Here is a 21246-nt window from a genome sequence, read left to right on the forward strand (position 1 = left end):
AGGCACCAACATCATGTTGTTTCTGGCACCTCCTGAAAACAGCACTGTTCCAGGAGGCATGTCTTAATTGACTAGCCACAGTTTCTATTTGGTATTAAAAAAAAAAGCATAATTTTAATACGGTGTTTTAATCTTTTTTATTCTTTTACTGTTTTACCTTTTGTGTTCACCACTCCAAAAATCTGTTTTAGAGATGGAGCAGGTTACAGATATTGTAAATAAATAAAATAAATAAATGCAGACTGCACATGAAGCTCACAAACAATTCTGAACTTAATAGTGAATTTGAAATACATTGACCCAGGCTTAATAAACAGGTGAGCATCATGAAAGGACAGGTTTCAATCAATGAACCAACTAATTTCAAAATTCAGCATCAGCACTAACTGGGACACTGACCTTACTTTGGGCTGGGTGCCATTTCATTGGATGTGTTTTCCTTAGTTGGTTACATCAGTGGTGCACATGTATGGCAGCTGAGCCAGCGCATGATTTGACCTGTGGCAGCTGCCTGACAATATGATAGATTGCACCAAATATAATGCCAGGACCCTGTATACACACTGGGTTGGGCATTGCATTTTGGGTAACCTAATATGGCAGGTGGCCTCCTTAGATGGGTGGCTCATCTCCTTCCCAAAGTGCGATGCTAGGACACCTTGTCCATTCACTGTAGGGTTGGCAGCATCAGGTATCGGCCTGTCTGAGCAAGTGAACCCTTGGCACCTATTTGACAATGCTGAATGTGGTTGCCAAACCTGAGCACTCCTACAGGTTTCTGTGACTCTCCTCACTTTTACATGATATTAGCATAAAAAGTATTTAGGACAGAAAGTGTAAATTTAAACAAATTTATCTATACAATCTTGCCATATTTTTGTAATCTAGGCACATTTCAGACTTTCTGTGTATGCAGGATCAGACACATCCTTTGTGGAACAAGAAAGGCAATGTAATGTTAAGGTAGTTAAGCAGTCAAAAATAAGTTATTAATATTTTTCATACAAAAATTGGGTCTTTTCTTCTGATCAGTTGTTCCCTTTTGTTCAGCTGAGGCCATACCACAATAATGTAACACTTTGGAAAAAAGATGCAACTCAATAACCCAGAGCTGGAGGCTAAGATAGAGAAGATCTCCACAGCCACCATGTATTTCCCCTTGGAGCTCAGATAGGATGGAACAAAGGATAACCAAACACTGCAAAAGACCAACATGCTGAAAGTGATGAACTTCGCTTCATTGAAACTATCAGGCAACTTCCTGGCGAAGAAAGCTACAGTAAAGCTGACAAGAGCAAGGAAGCCCATGTAGCCCAGGACAGTGTAAAACATAGTCACAGATCCCTCGTTACATCCCAGAACAATCTCTTCAGCCAATGAGTGCATGTCAGCATCTGGGAATGGGGGAGAGGTTGCCAGCCACACCAAACAGATGCCTGCTTGGATAAGGGAGCAGGAAATAACAATGGAACTGGACAGTCTTTTCCCCACCCACTTTCTCATCCTGGATCTTGGCTTGGTGGCCATAAAAGCCAGAACCACCAGGATGGTTTTTGCCAGCACACAAGAAACAGCCACTGAGAAGATGATGCCAAAAGCAGTTTGTTGGAGGAGACATGTCACCTTCTGGGGTCGGCCAATGAATAACAATGTACAAAGGAAGCAGAGCAGGAGGGAGATGAGGAGAGTGTAGGTGAGGTCCCGGTTGTTGGCTTTGACTATGGGAGTATCATGGTGCATCATAAATGTTCCCAGCACCAGAACTGTGGTCAAAGAAAAAGAAAGAGCAAAACAGGCTAAACTGATCCCCAAACATTCTTCATAAGACAAGAAGTTTACAATCTTGCGTATACAGAAATCCTGTTTTTTGTTTGGGTACTTTCCATCTTCACATTTATAACAGTCATTCATATCTGAAAAAAGTAAATATGTGATTCCAATTTCACATATATGCCATTAATCTCATCAACATTCAGAAACTGTTCCCATTACACAAATAAAAGTCTATGCAGGTAGCCACTGTCTGCTCTCAGTCAACAGTATCTCATAGAATGCCATATACAAGGTCGAGAGCAGGGGGTGGGGGGAATATAACTCACAATCTTAAATTAATGGTTTGGTGTTTTGTTTCATTTTTTAGTATGACAAGTTTTAAATGAAAATTGCTTGAAAAACTGTAAAGATTTCAGGAGATATATATATATATATATATATATATATATATATATATATATAACCACCATGTTGGTTATATTATATATATATAATATAACAACAACAATTATATATATATATATATATATAACCACCATGAGCATTGGTGATCAACCACCTTCAGGAATTCAGCCATTTGTAAGAAAACCCTTATTCCTGCTCCTATTAAGGAACAAGCTGCCATGTTCTGCATCACTTTAGCATTCTAATGGATTCCAAGGAAAAACTCAAGTAAAGAACACTGCAGTAGTCAAATGTCAATTTGAAGATGGCACAAAGTATGGCTGATAGGTCTACCAAAAAGATTGCAGTTACCTTATGAAATTATTTTTCTATCAGGCAGTACTCACTAATGGTCAAATAGCAACCTACATTTGAGAATCCGAGTGGGAAAAGGAAGTTCATTCCCATCACCAAATTGTGTCCCCTGTGTTTGAATGGAACCAGAATCACCCACAACCTTAACCTAAGCCTCTTCTGAACACAGTGTAATGTTTATTTTCTGAATATGTGTAATATCACCATGACCAAGTTATTACTTATATTTCAAAGACCTAGGAAAAGTTATCTCAGTTCATACATTACTGTATATGCCCATTCCTCTGGAATACCGCAATTAGATATTATAACTCTGAATAGTATATATCTTACCCTCTTGGTCTGAAATCTTCCCTTCTGGACATGGGATGCAATCATAGCAGCAAAATGGCTCCCCTTCCTTCACCTTCTTGCTTGAACCAGGATGGCAACTCTCACTGCATATGGAAAGAGGCACTACCTAATCAAGAAATGAAAGAGGAGAATGATTAACTTGATAATAATCAGATTGGAATCCTTAAGATTCTGGGGGTGTTGTTCTTCCACATATTATTAAATGGCATGGACACTGCTATTCTACAGTGACAGTGTTATCTATTTATTCGGGGTGTGCTCTGGATTTGGCTGCATCCCAAATCCAGACTGGAATTGGGCTGCCAGTTTAAGACCAGAGTTAAGTCTATTTTATGTTGGCTCAAGCTCCATAAAGCCAGGAAACTGGAAGCTAAGGCCGATGCCTTAACTGATGTGTCCCATGATCAGTGATGCTGTGAACAAATTGTGCTTGTTTACAACTTACCCTCCATGCGCCCACACTTTCCCTTGGTCTTTCAGGCCCAAATCCAGATGGGGAGGATGGGGTACCAGGGACCAGCAAAGATGCCCCACATTGTCCTGCTCCTGTATGGCCTTATGAATCATCTGAGCCTTACTGTATTGCTAAAGAAATCCTCCTGTGAGTTAACCCAAGGAGGAATTTACAACCTTTTGGACCCAACCAGTCATCACCTCCTTAGTAGGTGCCATACGCGCATACAAGTGGTCACCCAATCTTGTCCAAGCATCTTCTTTGCATCCTCATGCCTCAACATCTGAAATTCATCCAATACAGCAGGAACAGGTGGTGCTCTGGATACCTCCATGAATGGAACTGCACTAATAAAACAGTCCAAGTCAGGCTGGATAAGAGCAATTTTATCTTAAAAGTGCCCTGAGAATTTATCACATCAAGTTGTTGAGGTTGTGACCAATTTCCTCTTAGGGTCTGATTGTAATAACCCTGATTGTAATTTCATCTCCTGAAACAGCTCTGCTGGATGACACTCTGAAGATGCAATGAAGGTGGAAAAGAACTTTTTTGCCTCTGTTACCACCACATGGTAGCCTCAATAATGAGCTCTAATTCAGTCAGTCAAGACAGAGAGGGTGCTTGGACACCAGAGTGTAAACCTCCCTGGTCCATTCCATGTCCCATAGAGCAACCAGGGTTTCAACTGGAGCACGAGCCATACCGAGAGAGGGAGAAAAACGTCCACTTTCTCCACAACATGCATAATTGTTTACTCCTCAGTCATGTCTCCCCTCACTCATCTTTTCTCTAAGCTAAAAGCTAAACAGCCCCAGACGTTGTATGCTGTCTTCCTAGGGGGATTGCTCCAGCCCCTTCATCATTTTAGAGAGGAAATGCGGGATTATAGCCTGGTGTAGAAATGCTCAAAGATTGCCTCTGCTGCTCCTCCCACCCTGCTGGCTTCATAGCATTTGTATCAAATACCATTTGTAGGTGTGGGGACCAGAACTGTACACAGTATTTCAAGTGTGATCATCATACAATAGATTTGTATAAGGGGAGTATGTTATTGGGAGTTTGATTTTGATGCCTTTTCTAATTATGCCTAACATGGAATTTGCCTTTTTCACAGCAGCTGCACACTGGGTCAACATTTTTATTGAGCTGTTCATGACAACCCCAAGATCTCTTTCTTGGTCAGTCAGCTCAGATTGCATCAATATATACATGAAGTTTGGATTTTTTGTCTTAGCGTGCATCGCCTTACACTTGTTCACATTGAACTGCATTTGCCATTTTGATGCCCATTCTCCCAGTTTGGAGAGATCCTTTTGGAGCTCTACGCAATCCCTTTTTTGGTTTAACCACCCTTAATAATATGGTATTATCAGCAACCCTGGCCACTTCACTGTTCAATCCTAATTCCAGATCATTTATGAACAAGTTAAAAAGCAAGCACTGGCTCTTTATTCCTACTCCCTGCTTTCTGTTATTTGACCAGTTACCAATCCATAAGATGATCTTCCCTCCTATTCCATGACTGCTAAGATTGCTCAGTAGTCTTTGGTTAGGGACTTCACTTCATTTAAAGCCTTTTGAAAGTCCAAGTAGATATTGTCTACTGGATCACCCTTGTCCACATGACACTTTCAACGTACTCGGGGAGAGCAATCCTATGGACACTAGACAGTGCCAAGATGGCCATAGGATTTCTTGGAACCAAGGTCATCCGACCTCAGTTCCCAGAATCTGCACTCCCTGCCCCCACCTCTTGTAGCTGGCATAGTCCTTTCCACACCATCATTGTCTCTGCACTCATAAATGGATCACGGAGATGGTGAACAGGGGCATTCCCAGGGGGTGGGGAGGGGAGGAGACCACGTAAGCGGTTTTAGATAGCTCCCTATCCGCTCTCCAGGCCTTTCCCTCTCCCTCCTCGAAGCCACAGCCGGACGCCCCAAAACATGCATTTAGCCACAAATGCAGGGTGGGAGAGATGCGGAGGAGAGAATCTCCTCAGTCCATCCTGCATTGGATAGTCAGTAGCCTCTGAGTTCAGAGGCTACCAACTATCTCAACAGGATTGCACCCTAAAAGGTTATTGAGACAGGATCTACATTTTCAGAAGTTACATTGATGTTTTGCCGGGCAGTTTTCCTTCTTTTTTCTTCCTCATAGTATCTTTAATAATGCTGTTCAACCAATTTATCTGGAACTCATGTTAAGCTAACTGTTCTGTAATTTCCTGGATCCCCTTAGATCCCTTCAAAAAAGAGAGGCATTACACTGGCTATTCTCCAGTCCTCTGGTACACAGGCTGATCTTAGGGAAATGTTATGTTGTTGTTTCTCTTAGAAGATCAGCAATTTCACATTTGCATTCTTTAAGAACTCTAGGATGGATACTATCTGGGCCCGGTGATTTATTTGCTTTCTATTTATCAATAAGGTTGAGAACTTCACCTCTTCTCACCATTATTTGCCTCAATTTGTCAGACTTCCTTCCTGAGAACTTCTGTTCAGACACATGAATCTGCCCTACATTTTCTGCAGTAAGGACACATGAAAAGAATTCATTCAGTTTTTCTGCAGTTTCCTTATTCTACTTTAGTACTCCTTTAACTCTGTTGTCATTCAGTGCTCCAACTGCCTCTCTAGCTGGTTTCCAGCTTCTGATATATTAAAATAATTCTTTATTGTTTTTCTTATTAATGATATGCTCGTCAAAATGCTTCTTTTTTTTGCCACTAGTATTGTCTACTTGCATTTCCTTTGTGCAAGCTTGGGTTCTTTCTTATTCTCCTTATTTGGATGAGACTTCCATTTTTTGAAGGAAACCATATTTGTCTACCAGCTTCCTTGACAGTGACCATGCTCATGGAATTGGTGCTACCCTTCCTGACCTGCAATATACATTCTAGCTGAGCTTCTATTATTGTGGTTTTGAGTAACCTCCAAGCAGTTCGGAAAGATTTAACGCTCTTGACTCTCTGTGAAGAAGAAATGCCATGTATGTACCTGCTGTTGTTACGTAATGTTTACTTCGTGTGGCCTTTGAGAGGATAATAATGTATCAGAGTAGGCCTGAGGCCTTACATTGTTACTGGCAAAGTCCTCTGTATTCATTGCTTAGTGATGTTCTGAAGTGGAAGAGAGAGACAATTGCTTTGAACATTGTTAGATGGGGCCTGGATCATTCAATTCTGTTTGGCTGGGCATTCTAGCTGGGTGGAAAAGAGCAATTGGGAAAGGAGAGTTAAAGAATTAACAGCTGACAGATTAGTCAGGTAGTCTGTGGAAAGAAAGGGAGGAGGTCTGATGGTTGGTGTGTGGTGTTTAGAAGGTCTAGAAGGAAGTGGAGGGGAAAGTGAATAGCTATGGCCTGAATATGAAGCTATTCTTTCTCTGTCGGATAACCATACATGACTGGTGAAGATCAGGAGCTGGAAGCAGGTGTCTGTCTCCTGCCAGGAGGCTGCTTTAAGAACTTGCCAGAAGAAGGTTAAACAAGCAGGCAGTGAAACCAGATAAACTGTCCAAGCAGCCAGAAATACAACAGGAAGAATTTTGGCATTAGAGGAAGACTGTACCTGAGAGCTGGACCTGGTTGTGAGTGTATTTGGCTGGGGTGGAGGTTTAGGCAATTTGGCCTGAGGTAAAAGAAGGCAAGTAGTGTTGTAGCAGCAACAGTGTCTCTTGAGTCTTCAAGCATTGTCAATAAGCAGTCTTTTGAAAACACCAAAATTAATATTAGTAATCCTTTAGGCACAAAATATCCCGTTAATAAATTACTGGCTTAATGGTTCATCTTGTCTCAAGGTTTGTTGCCCATCTCACGCCTAAGCTACTAGGAAGTTTTAAAGTATTCCAACAGAACAGGTGGCAGTGGAAAAGGGTCAGTTGGTGGAAACATGAGTTATACTGGCAAAGAGTGCCTTAGGCCCTGAAATATAAGCATTTGCTATTAATACATAAAAAAACCTCCCATGGATGGGATTGCCCAGAGAAGAAGTCATTTCATCATAGGCAGCTGCAGAGCTGGGGAGTGGAAATCCCCCATTCTCCCCATTCAGATTCATTTTTACCACTCGCATCATTCTAGAGAAATGTCCTTTGTTGAAGTCAAAGTATCCTTGGCAATTTCCCACTTAAATACAAATTAAATTTGATAGCACCATGTTCACTGTTTCCAGTTGGGTTGATAACACTCACAACTCGCACTAGTTCCCACTTGAAATGAAATGTAGGGACACCTCTGCTGTCATCGTTTCCATGACCAACCGTTCTAGAGCACAGTTATTTAGGGCATCAAACAAACTGAACTTCTTGTGATGACTGGAACATGCATTTATGATTTATCCAATCAATGTGGGCATAATTGAAGACACCTTTTATTACATTTCCTGGTTTGTACGCCTCCCTGGTTTAATTTTCCATCTCAAGATCACCCTGAGCATTCTGATTTGGAGGATGATAGCATGTTTCCAGTACTAAATTGCTTTGGGAGCCTCAGTGCTTCTATGGATGAGTCTTCCCTTTTAATGTTTCTAGTCTGCTTGACAGTATGCATTTTTTAAATGTATAAAGTGAGACCACATCCTATAGGACACTAAGTCCTTCCTATAGAGTTTACATCCAGAAATGACCATATCTAACTGGACTTTCCACTATGTTTCCATTATGCCAACTACATCCAAGTTCTCCTTTAAAGCCAGGCACTCCAACTCTCCCTTCTTGGCTCAGAGGCTTCTATCAGTAGCATAGAGTGCTTAGCTCTTAAAAAGGGTAATAATATGTAAAAATCACCCACCACCACCGAACACAAACACACACCAACATTCCACTCACAGAGATCTGTGCTGGATCAAATGGCCTTCTGTCAGTAGAGGGACACAATTGGATACAAGCCACTGTATTAATATCAATGAACATCAGTATTTTACAAGGACTGAGCACTTGTCAATTAAATTACATCTGCACATCGGAAATCAGACTCGGTGTTCACCCCCCAAATTTCCAAAATTTATTCAGATGGATCCTACCTGGTTAAACCACCTGTACCATGTTATGGCATCCTCATTGAGGGTGAATGCTTGTTCTAGAGGTCCCTCAGAATCCATCTGTCCAACTTTCACTCTCTGAAAAGATTGGTTTGATGAAAAAATCCAGTTCATAACGTCAAATCCAGCCACTATCTCCCCTTTCTGGTCAAAGGAAACTTTGTCCCCAGCACTATTGTTAAATGAGATGCCTCTCAGAAAGTAATGGAGCTGGATGGAAAAGGAAAATCAATGAATTCACAGAAGTGTGCATTGAATGGAAGTGTGTTAGGTCTTACAGATTAAGATTCTTACAAAGAAATATCTGCCCTGGATGGAAATAATGTGTAGGATCCAACAATGGTGTGTTGCTGGGGGCCAGCCTTGTCAGTAGTGGCATATCATATGCATGGCTCCTGGTGGTGATGTAGTGCCTCTGGGGGCAAGTCCCGAAATGACTGGAAATGTTCATTTCTGGAAGGCACTATCTGCCCCTTCCAGGAATGTGCATTTCTGGCCATCTGGGGGCCTGCCCCTGGAAGCACTACATCGCCACTGTAACTGGTAGGGGCCATGTGCACACCAAGATTGGCAGTGCTGGCTGTCAGTTGTAGGGCAATGTTGGATCCTAGCCATTTCTCACTGTTTGAGATCCATTTTCAAGTCCTTTGGAAGTCTCAGTGAAAGATTTTCCATTATTCTGACACCCTGTTTAAGTGGATTAAATGCAATCCATTTGATGTGGGACAAAGCTACACATACATCAATGGGTAGACATATATAGGGTTACACTCAGAGATGCCCAAAGGAAAAAAAAATGGAAATTTTACAGATCGTGGGTACTCTGTGCATTTGTTTGTCCATAAAATACGGGTTTATATATACATATTTAAAATGAGTGATTAGTCTTTCTCTCCCCTCCCTCTCTCCCTCCCTCCCTCTCTCTCACACACACATGCACAACCTTCTGCATGTGTTTTCTTCACAAAGAACATTTAAAAGATGCTTAATATGAAATATTTCATTTTCATTTTTTCATTAGTAATAAGCATAAAAATAGAAGTTAGCACTGCATAGTACACAGAGTAATAGATCTGAGCAGATGTAATGTGAGGGGTTGCATGAATGTCTGGCACTCCCAATATATCACTGCTGTTGTATAGTAATAGCACAAACAACCTGCAACTATAGTACTACATGGTTTCCAGATTCAGGGTGTATCTAATGGATTGTATGCATTGTTAGTTCAACTTAAGTCCCAATCATTTCAGTGTGCCTACTCTAAATAGGACTAATGTTCGTATATCCAAAGTATAGGAAAGTTTAATTAAACATGCAGGTGAAGGGAGAGGATGTGATGTACAAACATAAGAACAGTGTGCAGCACATCGTGAATATGAACAAACTTGTAATGGCCCTAGAAACACTTTTTTTAATGGCACTTCATTGCATAATAGCAGCAGCTAAACTAAAAACTCCAACTGTGATGTTTGTTCCACACCAATTTCAGTCCACAATGAATCCTCTGTGCATCTCAAAAAGTAATGGTGAAACAATATTTGGCCAAAGATTTTTCTGCTGATTATGAAGTGAATCATCTTCATTGCAGGTTGAACGTATGGACTAGGAAAACAATTCCACATTGGTCCAAAACCAGTAACAAAATTTCAGCTGAAAGTGGGGATTTTCCATAGAACACTGAGACTGAATGTGTGTGTGTGCGCGCGCACATGCACGCATTTAAGTTAACCTATTACCTGCCACAGCAATTGATTCTGAAGTGTCAATCCTCGACTGCCCGTCGTTGTGCTGTCTCTTAGTCTAGAGGACGATATGGCATGTAAAGCATGGGCCACAGCATAGACAGCATTGTAGATGCTGTAGCTGTGGCCAGTCATACTCATTTCAAACATAGGCCCGGGAAGGTGGTTCAGCTTCTCATTTCCAGTGCAAATATCCACCTCGCTCACAACTGCATTTGGGAATACACATCCAAAAGCATGTTGCCAAAATTCTCGGATAAAATCATCTCCTGTTGTGCTGGAAGGGTTTTTGTTCTCAAGAAAGTGTTGAAATCCTGCTAGCTCACTGGAGTGAATGCTGAAAGACAGAGCACCATGCAGTATTTCTGTATCCCAATCCCTTTGATAGACATATGAAATGAGCTCCATTTGTGCAGTCATTATCCACACTTTACCTTTTTGCTTATTCAGCATGTTTTCTTCTAGCTCTAAGAGGTATGGAAAGTATCTCAAAAATGTTACAGTAAAGGATTCTCCATAGATTACCACTACGTTGGCTTTACTTTCCATGATTTTAAAAATTATCTTTGCTGCCTGGGGCAAGAAATCTTCAGTGACATCACGTACTTCTGGGATTCTTACTAGAAAGGCAGAACAGATGCCATACTGAGAAAACAGCGGAAGCACAGTTTGCACAAATCTTTCCCCCTTGTCATCATCCATAGCAATGACTCCAGTCCATATCCAGTTGAAATGCAGAACTAAAGAGAGGATCCCCATGTGCTGAAGGGATTCCTTAGGGGCCATCTGGTAGAAGAAAAGGCCAGGAATTTTATTACTGGTCCCTGGAGCAGAGCCATATATGAGCTAAAGACAGACATAGGGGGGAGAAGGAAGAGACCATGATGACAAATTTGTATAATAATTGCTTTGTTAAAGCACATCACATGCATTATGCAGCAATCCTTACAAACACCTGGTATGGTAAGTGGATTTAGTTGTTCTCTAAGGCAACAGCAACAGACTTCAGGCCACTGTTGCAGAACGTAGAGACTTACATACAATAGAGCTTAATCTTCTTCCCCTTTACTTCCAAAGTGCATGAAGACGGCCCCCTTCTATCAGTATTGAGTTATAAAACCTGAGGCCTGAGGACTTTGCCATGCACTCTCCATGAAAACTAGGGCTGTGCACCACTTCGTCCTGAAACCTGAACTCCAAATTGAAGGGGGGACTTCGGGCAGCTTTGGGCCAGATCCGAGATGAGGCAGAGGGGGTATGAAGGGGCCCGAAGAGAAGCGGGTTGCTCCAAAGCACTTTGGTGCCCTTCAGCATGATCTAGACGCCCAGCCGCCACGCTGCTTCCTCTGCCTCCACCCAGCCCCCAGCTCCTTATCTGGGTCCTGTGGATGCAAGCCGGCAGCCGTCTTCTTGTTCCAGAGGGGGGAGCCATTTATAAAATGGCAATTCCGTCTCTTTCCAGAAATACAGGGAGTCGCCATTTAAAAAATGGCTCCCCCCATTCCCTGGGACAACAAGAAAGCTGCTGTCATGCATCCAGAGGGCCTAGGAGCTGGCGTTGGCCATGGATCCCCCAGTGGCACTCATGGCAGCAGCTCCCCCAGCAGCGCCGGCAGCGCCTCCCCTGGGGGTTCCAGCAACACTGCCGGCTCCCCCAGTGGCAGCTCTCCCAGTGAGACCCCCCCCCCAGACTAATGGTCCAGGTAAGAAGCTGTGGGCTGAGCAGCATGTTGGGGGGAGCAAAGTAGGATTTGGATGTCCGAATCCTAGGGATGTACGAAAGGGAATTACCTGGTCCCACAGCTTGCTTCGCGGTGGGGGGGAGGCGCTTCGATTCTCCCCCCGAAGTTCAGGCCGGGGGGGGAGGCACCCCATCTCCCCGGCCGTGAAATACAAAAGTAAAAAACAACAACAACACCCGTGATAGGCTACATAATGATTAACGTAGCATATCACAGCTAGATTTCCAAAGTCAGCCGTGATAGGCTACGTAAATCGTTACATAGCCTATCACGGGTGACTTTGGAAAAAAAAAAAAAGCACGTACGCAAATGGCAGCGCTCATGGGTGCCGCCATTTGCATTCCTTATTTGGTCCCAGTAGTCTACGTAAAGATTTACGTAGACTACGGCGAAAATAAGGGCAACGCTATTTGCATTGCCCTTATTTTCGCCGTAGTCTACATAAATCTTTACGTAAACTACTGGGACCAAATAAGGAATGCAAATGGCGGCGCCCATGGGCACCGCCATTTGCGTACGTGCTTTTTTCCCCCCAAAGTCACCCGTGATAGGCTACGTAACGATTTACGTAGCCTATCATGGCTGACTTTGGCAATCTAGCCATGATAGGCTACGTTAATAGTTACGTAGCCTATCACGGGTGTGTGTGGTTTTTTTTTACTTTATTTTGTAATGGCGGCTGCAACAGCTGGTCGGAAGACCGGCCGCCACCCCGCCCCCGACGAAACACCACCAAACTCCCGCCGGGACCTGCCGCCGAGAGGGACATTCGAGGGAGGTAAGTCCCATCCCAGGGGGTGGGGGGGGGTGGCAGAGAATTTCACCAACAATTTCGGGGGGCCGAATGCACTGGCATTCGGCCTCCCCGAGATTCGTGGAGAAATTCTCTGCCATCCCTACCAAATCCTGATTGGGCTTCATAGGCCAAAGAGCGTCGGGGGGGGGGTCAGCCCTAAGGATGTCAGAGAATTGCACCACGGATCTCGGTGAGGCCAAATGCCAGTGCATTTGGCCCCCCGAACTCTGTGGTGGAACGGCCTGCCACCCCCCCACCCCCGCGTGGATCCCCCCGGGATGAAACTTACCTGTGGCGGACCTTCCAGGCGGGGGCAGCTCCAGCAGTGGCGGTGGTGGCAGCTAGTCTTCCGACTGGCTGCCGCCGCCATTTCCAGTGTTGGGGGGAAAAAAAAGACGTGATAGGCTATGTAAAGATTTATGTAGCCTATCATGGCTAGGGTTTTTTTTTAAAAAAAACAAAAACGACGTGATAGGCTATGTAAATCTTTACGTAGCCTATCACGTCTGACTTTAAAAAAAACACACACACGTGTACGCAAATGGCGGCCGCTACGGCCGCCATTTGCGTTCCTTATTTTGGGTCGTCTTAGTCTACATAAATATTTACGTAGACTAAGACGGCGAAAATAAGGGGGAACGCAAATAGCATCCGCTACGCTATTTGCGTTCCCCCTTATTTTCGCTGTCTTAGTCTATGTAAATATTTATGTAGACTAAGATGGCCCAAAATAAGGAACGCATTTGCATACGTGCGTTTGTTTGTTTTTAAAGTCAGACATGATAGGCTATGTAAAGATTTACGTAGCCTATCACGGCTGACTACAGGGATGCAAATGGCGGCGGCTATGGCCGCCGCCATTTGCGTCCCTGCTAGCCAGCGGCCAGATGTCCGGCTGCTGGCGGAGCCAGCTGGTGGCTCCGCAGAATCCCCATGGAGTGGAGCCGGCCGGCGAGGTTTCCAGGGGGAGGGACGGAGCGCCTCCCCCCCCCAGCGGAACCCGGCAGAGCCAGGTAAGGGCATTTTTGTACATCCCTAATCAGCCCAAGCCGAATCGGGCCCACCTCAGAAGCCCTGAAGCGGCCTCAAAGTCAGATCTCCATGCACAGCCCTAATGAAAACCCTTTCCTGCATGAACGTGACAAGGCAAAAGGGAAGTGAAACTGAACTGGGCAGAAGGTGAGAGAGCATAATTTAATATAAGATACCCAGGGCAAACCAGGCTAGCAGTGAAAGAGGTGATTATGAGAGCGAGAGTTATCAGGAACCTAAATATTTTATATAAACAGTAAATCTCAACGCAACCAGGGCAATAGAGGTGCATCCAGTGCTGAAAGGCCTCCTCTGCGAAGGCTCCACCCCCTTCGGCTGTCATCACCAGCAGCCATTCCAGCAGTCTGTACAGAGGGAGATGAGAGGGAAAGCAGGGCCATTCCACCGGCCATGCTACAATAACTGAACTTCCTCCTTTCCTTCCCCATTCCTTTGTTGTTGTTTGTTTGTTTGTTACATTTACATCCCGCCTTTTTTCCTCCTTAAGGAACCCAAGGTGGCATACATAATCCTCCATTTTATCCCCACAACAAGAAACCTATGGGGTGGGGTGGGCTGAGAGTCTGTGATTGGCCCAAAGTCACCCAGGGAGTTTCCATGGCTGAGTGGGGACTAGAACCCGGATCTCCTGGCCCCCAGTTCAACACTCTAGCCACTACACCACACTGGCTCTTTCTTTTTTCTTGTGTGTTGTGTCTTTTTATATTATAAGCCCGTGGAGAGGGACTGTCTTGTTTGATTGATTATATGTAGGACACTTTGGGAGCCCTTTGGCCGAGGAGCAGTATGAAGTTCTTGAAATAAATAAGAGGTAAGGACATAGCATCCAAATTAGGGCTTTCCCCTCCTCCCATCCTAGTGTAAATGTAGAATAAATAAATATGTTGACTAGGTGTGAAGCATTTTCATGCAAGCAATTCTCTAAGGGAAATAAAAGCATCAGAAAGGACAAAGGAAGTGTGAAAAGTGTGAAACATCCATTCGCATAGTCTACCTGTGGGATCTTGTAGATATCCAAGATAGTTGCCACATCAAGGGAGGTTTGAGAATCCAATCCCCCAACGACTGCAGTGAGAATATTCTGGATGCCACATATATAATTTGGGACAAATCTCTCCAGTGTATATATAAGCAGCATTGTGGCATGGTAGGTCCACTGTGCATTGTAATAGCTGTCATAGATGTGGAAGCCTAAAGTGACATTGGGTAAAATCTGAGGGTTTTCATTAATCTCCTTTACTGCAAATGCCAAGGCTAAAATGTGTTGATAATTCTTCGTTATTACGCTAGAATGAAAGTTGCATCCGGTGAGAAAAGTATGTTCTACAATTTATGCATTGCAGTCATTATTATTTATTTCAGCATTTCTTTGCCTCATTTCTTGAGGCAAGTAGTAGTTTAAGATCAGAGAGCTACACATTATAAATCTTCATCTTCTGGACATGACTTCCCATTATTATCTTTTTTGTGTGTTTTTTACTGCAGGGTGTAATAAAACAGAATGCATGATTCCAAACAATAAGAATATATATAAATTCATACAAATAAAATTCTTATTCTATGTTAAATGACATTTCACAGCATAACAGAGTAGAAGAAAAACAGGAAATCAGAGAAAGCAGGAACCAATTTTAAATATGAAGAATAAGGATTGTACCTAGATGGCCCTGGTGTCTCTCATGAACAGAAAAATTCCTATCATGTGCATCAAATGATGCAATTAAACTCTACTGTATTTAAAGCAAAGTTGCAGAAATATGAGAGGGAACTTTAACATTCTGAAGAGGAGAATACTTGAATGTGTGGAAAAGCCCTTAAGCTCAAACGTAAGAATTGTTTAAGACAAAAGAATGGCTTTGAAAGGTGAATCAAACAGATAGAATGGTAATATTGACATGGACTAACTTGGAAAAACCCTTCTGGAATGTCACATCGCTAAGTTTCCACCAAATGTTTACCAAAGTGGGGGACAGATATTTGAACCTGTAGTTGCCATTGCTTAAGAGCGCATGAATACTTCAAAACTGGATCCAAAGTAAATCCCCAGCATCTCCTGATAAATATGAATTTAGGCAGGACAGGGCAGGGCAGGGCTGATGAAAACTTCTGCCTAAGATGTAAGAGAGCTTCTTCCAGTAAAAGAAAGCACTGGCTAGATGACCCAAAAGTCTGACTCAGTTAATGCAGCTTCATAGAATTCTGGAGGGTCTACTTAGTAGAATTTTTTTTTAAAAAAAGAATTTTGGTAAGATGAATGAAAGGAGATACATGTGCAGAGCTCTACACTTCCAGTGTGTGTGTGTGTGTGTGTGTGTGTGTGTGTGAGAGAGAGAGAGAGAGAGAGAGAGAGAGAGAGAATTTAATTGTTCTTCTTTAGAGTGCTGAACATGGTCCTGTGGAAACGAGAAGGATAACACACCCTTGCAGGCAGGGTCTTTGTCAAGAAAAAACATACATACATCCTACCATTCTTTAGAAAAATGAGAATTTGGGATGCCCCCCCGCACCTCAGAGCATGTCATTCAAGGATATTCAGAATGGATCTGGAGTAGTGGTGTCAGTGGGTTAATCATTCACTGTCCTCACACACCCTTCAGTTTCTAATCTAAATCACCTTCCCCACATAGCTAGTATTTGCCTTGAGAGAAAAGATATGAATACCCATATCATACATTGAATCATACCTTTACGTTGGGGCAAAACAGTCCTGGAGTGGGCAATTTGGATTGGCAAAACAGTGTAGAGAAAGGGATTAATCCACATTTCCCACTACCATGGTCCCATTGGTCTCTGACTGATATTTTTTTAAAAAGAAAAAAGAGCTTTAGCTACTGGGCAGTATAGAACTGCAATAAAACAAATAAAGAAATGCAAGAGATTCTCACCATGGATTTCACATCTTACGTATGATTTGGCCATTAATTTATTATCTTTTTTCCTGCTACCATATCCATTGCTCCCAGGGATGAAGAAATGTAAATACAAAGAAAATTAACCTTATCAAGTTCTTACTTAAGCACATCAAACACTGTTGGCAGGGGTTCTTCTCTGAAGTGTATCGACTTGGAGACAATAAATATATGAGAAGCAATACCACCAATGATGAGGTCTCCTGACTGACGGTATTTGTGAATGGGATGGTGTGGATCACGGAAGCTGCACTGAACAATGTGAGCCTTGCATACGATATGAGAAAACAGAATCAGCAATAATACGATTAACGCTGCCATCCTGAGTAGAAATCTTCTCTCAAGGCATACATCCCCCTATCTCAATCTACAACAGTATCATCAGAGTCTCCAGCCTGCCCTAAACACAAGTTCATTCTGCTACCAGGCCTGAAGCCCATATTCTAAAATGTAAGGAATCAGTGACAGACTGGTGCATCTTTGCCTCTTCCCAATCCCTAGCCCTTTTTCTGCATGTTACAGGTTATATTTATACTATCTTCCTGAGATGGTGTCATTACTTCAGCTGTTGGACTTTGCAACTCCACAGGAGATTCTCACAGGCAGCAAAATTAATTAGAATCTGTTTGCAAATTAAAGAGAAAGCTAACCATGCATTAAAGTTGGCGATTCCCTGTGGAAGTGCAGAAGAAAAACATGTACATCATATCTAAATGAGTTGGAAAGTAAACTGCTGTGGGTTTGGGATGACCCCCCAGGAAGAAAGGAATGCCAGAAAGATGGCCTGGTGCTAGAGAGGGAATGAATGTGTTCTATCATATGACTAGACTGAGAATATGATATTGACAGATGTGTGCGAAAAAATAAAAAATGACTTTGGACATGATCTTTTTGCACTCTCAAGAGTACACCAAAGCATTGTTAAAGCTGTCTTCCTATTCTATCTTCATAAGGACAGGAGCACAGCACCTGCTTTTCTATTGTGTGAGGGAGTGTGATTGTGTTAAACGACCCCTACAGTAATATAGAACATTTTCAGACTTTTGGTACAAAGTACTGATCTTGCAGGAAGAGCATGCTGTAGGCACACCTTAGTTGGCTATTAGTCAACAGTTCCTCCCAGTAGGTTGCAATTTTCAGTGGCTATTGTAATGATTATTGTAGGGCTGTCTAGGGACCACCAGATACTCCTTGGCAGCCAGTTTGAAACTTCTGAATCAGCCTTGACCCACCTCAGCCTGATCTGGAGCCAGACTGACCCGCTTTGGCCTCCAGATCTCAAAGAAGATCTGGACATCCAAATAGCCCCTCCTGCCCAGCCACATGAGCCCCATGCCCACTACCCACTCAGACACGTGAGCCCCCTGTTCTTTACTTGGACTGTTGGGGAGTGCCCACAGCCATCACCATCCTGGAGGGAGTCACCATTTTATTTTTAAATGGCGACCCCTCTTCTCCCAATAAATAAATGTTGCATAGATTGCAGCTGTAAAGGGGCCATGTACCCAACACTACGGGTGTAATTTTATGCTTCTAACATTGCATAGATGGTCCCTTTACAGCCACAATCTATGCAACATTTAATTAGCAGAAGAAGAAGGGTCACCATTTTTAAAGAAAACGGTGACTCTCTCCAAGACAGCGAGGGCTGTAGGCACCCCCCATGGATCCAGGTAAGGAGCAGGGTGCTTGTGTGACTGGGTGGACGGCTGTTTGGATCAGTCCAAAGAGGTTTGGACTGCTTTAGCCTGATCCCAACCTGCTCTGGAACACCGATTCGGTCCAAATCACCCTGATCCGCTTCTGAATTTGGACTGAAGTGTAGCACACAGCCCTGATTTGTTGTACATTACCCATTTCTTCAGGTGCTGAAGGGTCCCAACGGATTGAGCCCACAGCAGTGGGAAATGGTGGTTAACCTTTCTCTTGAACTATTTTTGAAGGAAGCCCTCAATGCTCATGATGATGATGATGTGAATAATAATAATAATAATAATATAGCCATACTAGTTCATGGGTGTATGGGATCCAAACTCCTTGCAGTCTGAATGAATTAGTCAGTGGTAGGTGCATGTAAATAAGCAAACTAGTTACTGTAGATTGTCAACAAAGAAATCATGGCTTTTGAAATAAAAAATATACTGATCATTTTTCATGTGAAATACAGATACAAGAACAATGTCCATATGTTGGTGAATATTTTGAGTCCTTACATCCTGTTTATTAATTTTTTCAAATTCCATGAAATGGGGAGGGAGTATGGGCTTACACACTCCCTACACATCTGTCTGTCTGTCTCTGTCTATCTCTCTCACACACACACACACACACGCACAGTACCTAGGCAAAGAGGAGAGAACAAAGGGGGAAATGGTCTTTGGCTACAACTCCCAGCATTCCTAGCCTATGACCAAGATGGAAGGGGCTGATTGGAATTGAGGTCCAAAATGCCTGGAAGGCACCAGGCTGGGAAAGCTGTGCTAAATTAATACTACATTCATGCTAGTTAGTTGTGGAAAGAGACATCAGAGCCAAACAAAACATAAGAGATTGAAACCCAAGGATGAAAAAAAAGAAAGAGAATACAGGGAGTGGAGGAAAGGCACAAGAGTCCTGGGCATACTGAATCATCTGAATTATTTAATTTCACTGTTTCTTCTTATTAGCTGTCCCCTGTTGCTCAACTCAGACCTCAACAAAATAATATAACATTTAGGGGGAAAAGATGCAACCCAGCAAAGCAGCACTTGAGGCTAAGGTAGAAAAGATCTCCATGGCTACCATGTATATTCCATTAGAGCTTAGATAGGTTGGAACAAAGGATAACCAAACACTGCAAAAGACCAACATGCTGAAAGGGATAAATTTGGCTTCATTGAAACTGTCAGGTAACTTTCTGGCAAGGGAAGCCAAAGTGAAACTCACAATTGCCAGGAAGCCCATGTTGCCCAGGACACAGTGAAACATGACCACAGATCCCTCATTACAGTACAACACTATTTCTGCAGTCAGTGGGTGCATGTCGGCATTTGGGAATGGGGGAGAGGTTGCCAGCCACACAGTACAGATGTCTGCTTGGACAGAGGAACAGAAAAGAACAATGGAATTGGCCAGTCTTTTACCAACCCAGTTCCTCATCCTGGATCCTGGCCTAGTGGCTATGAAGGCCAGAACCACTGTGACAGTTTGCCAGCACTCAAGTAACAGCCACTGAGAAGGTGATGCCAAAAGCAGTCTGTTGGAAGAAACACATCGCCTTCTGAAGATGGCCAATGAATAACAAAGCACAGAGGAAGCAGAGCAGCAGAGAGATGAGGACAGTGTAGGTGAGGCTACACTTGTTGGCTTTGACTATGGGAGTGTGTGCTTCATAAATATTCTCAGCATTAGAGCTGTGAGAAAAGAAGGAGAAAGTGCAAGATTGGTTAAACCAATCCCCAGAGGCTCTTCATAAGACAAGAAACTTTTATCCTTGGGAATACATAAATCCTGGTTTTTGTTTGGATAGTTTTCATCTTCAGAGTTGTAACAGTCATTCATGTCTTTAAAAAGAAGCAGAAAAATGTCAATTTAATCTCAGATACCTGCCATAATACTCATCAACATACTCTTACTCCTCCTATCCCAGATATCTTCCTCCACTTTTAATTTACTTAAAATAACTATATTAATACCAAACAAGTAAAATCATTCTGTGCAAGACAAAGATTTAAAATGACACTATTGTGCCTGACTCAGCCAACCAATCAGTTGTAGAGTACTGGACATGTAGGGGAAAGGGAAGATACCAGAAATACTTGCTGATCTTCTGCATTCAGCCCACAATGAAATAATAGTTTTAAGATCAATTCTCTCCCCAGTCGCCCCACCCACCCAGCGATGCACGCGCACACACACGCACACACACACACACCTGGAAGAATCTTAATCCTTTGCTTTGTCAGGGCTTATCAAGGAGGGAACACATTGCAGGATATATTTTCATGTAATGGCTGATTTTTATTAGAGAGAGTGCCACTGAAATATTTAAACCGATTTCACATCTAAATGAGTTGGAAACTAAACTGCTGTGCTGTGGGGTTGGAATGACATCAAGGGATGACAGAACTATGATCTGGTGATAGAGTGGAAATGAATGTATTCAATGAAACCAGACCACTTGAGAATATGATATTGACAGATGTGTGTGAGAGATAAAATTAACTTTGGAGATGGTCTTCTTGTTCTCCAACAACTACATCAAAGAATTGCTTAAGCAGTCTTCCTATTCTATCTTGATAAAGATAGAAGCACAGGGCATTTTTTTTTTAATTGTGTGAGGGGGTATGAATTTGGTATATGTCCCTTCTAGTAGGATTGCATATTTTCAGATTTTTAATACAAAGTACTGATCTTGCAGGAAGGGCATGGTGAAGCCATGCATTGGTTGACTATTAGTACTCAACCGAGTAGGTTGTAATTTCCAGTGGCTATTGTCATCTTTGATGCACATTTCCCATTTCTGCAAGTGGTGAGAAGTTCCAACAGATTGGGGCCATGAGAGGAGAAGAATCCAATCTCTGAATGAATTGGTCTGAATGAATTAGTCTGTGGTAAGTGTTGCAGGTATCGGAGATAGGTGTT

The 21246-nt window shown here is 42.8% G+C and overlaps 1 protein-coding gene across 1 annotated transcript; it reads right to left on the minus strand.

Moving 5' to 3' along the window:
* Positions 1–999: 999 nt before the first annotated feature.
* LOC146341877 (vomeronasal type-2 receptor 26-like) lies at positions 1000–17957 on the minus strand. The gene is made up of 4 exons (XM_084807724.1): positions 17856–17957; positions 8364–8591; positions 2866–2992; positions 1000–1913 (listed from the first exon to the last, which is right to left on the minus strand). The coding sequence occupies exons 1-4, from the start codon at positions 17955–17957 to the stop codon at positions 1000–1002; spliced, it is 1371 nt and encodes a 456-aa protein (XP_084663850.1).
* Between the last annotated feature and the right edge of the window lie 3289 nt (positions 17958–21246).

This window comes from Heloderma suspectum, chromosome 6 (assembly GCF_057233095.1).
Source record: "Heloderma suspectum isolate Gila_16-S chromosome 6, 16-S_ref, whole genome shotgun sequence".
Classification (NCBI taxonomy): domain Eukaryota; kingdom Metazoa; phylum Chordata; class Lepidosauria; order Squamata; family Helodermatidae; genus Heloderma; species Heloderma suspectum.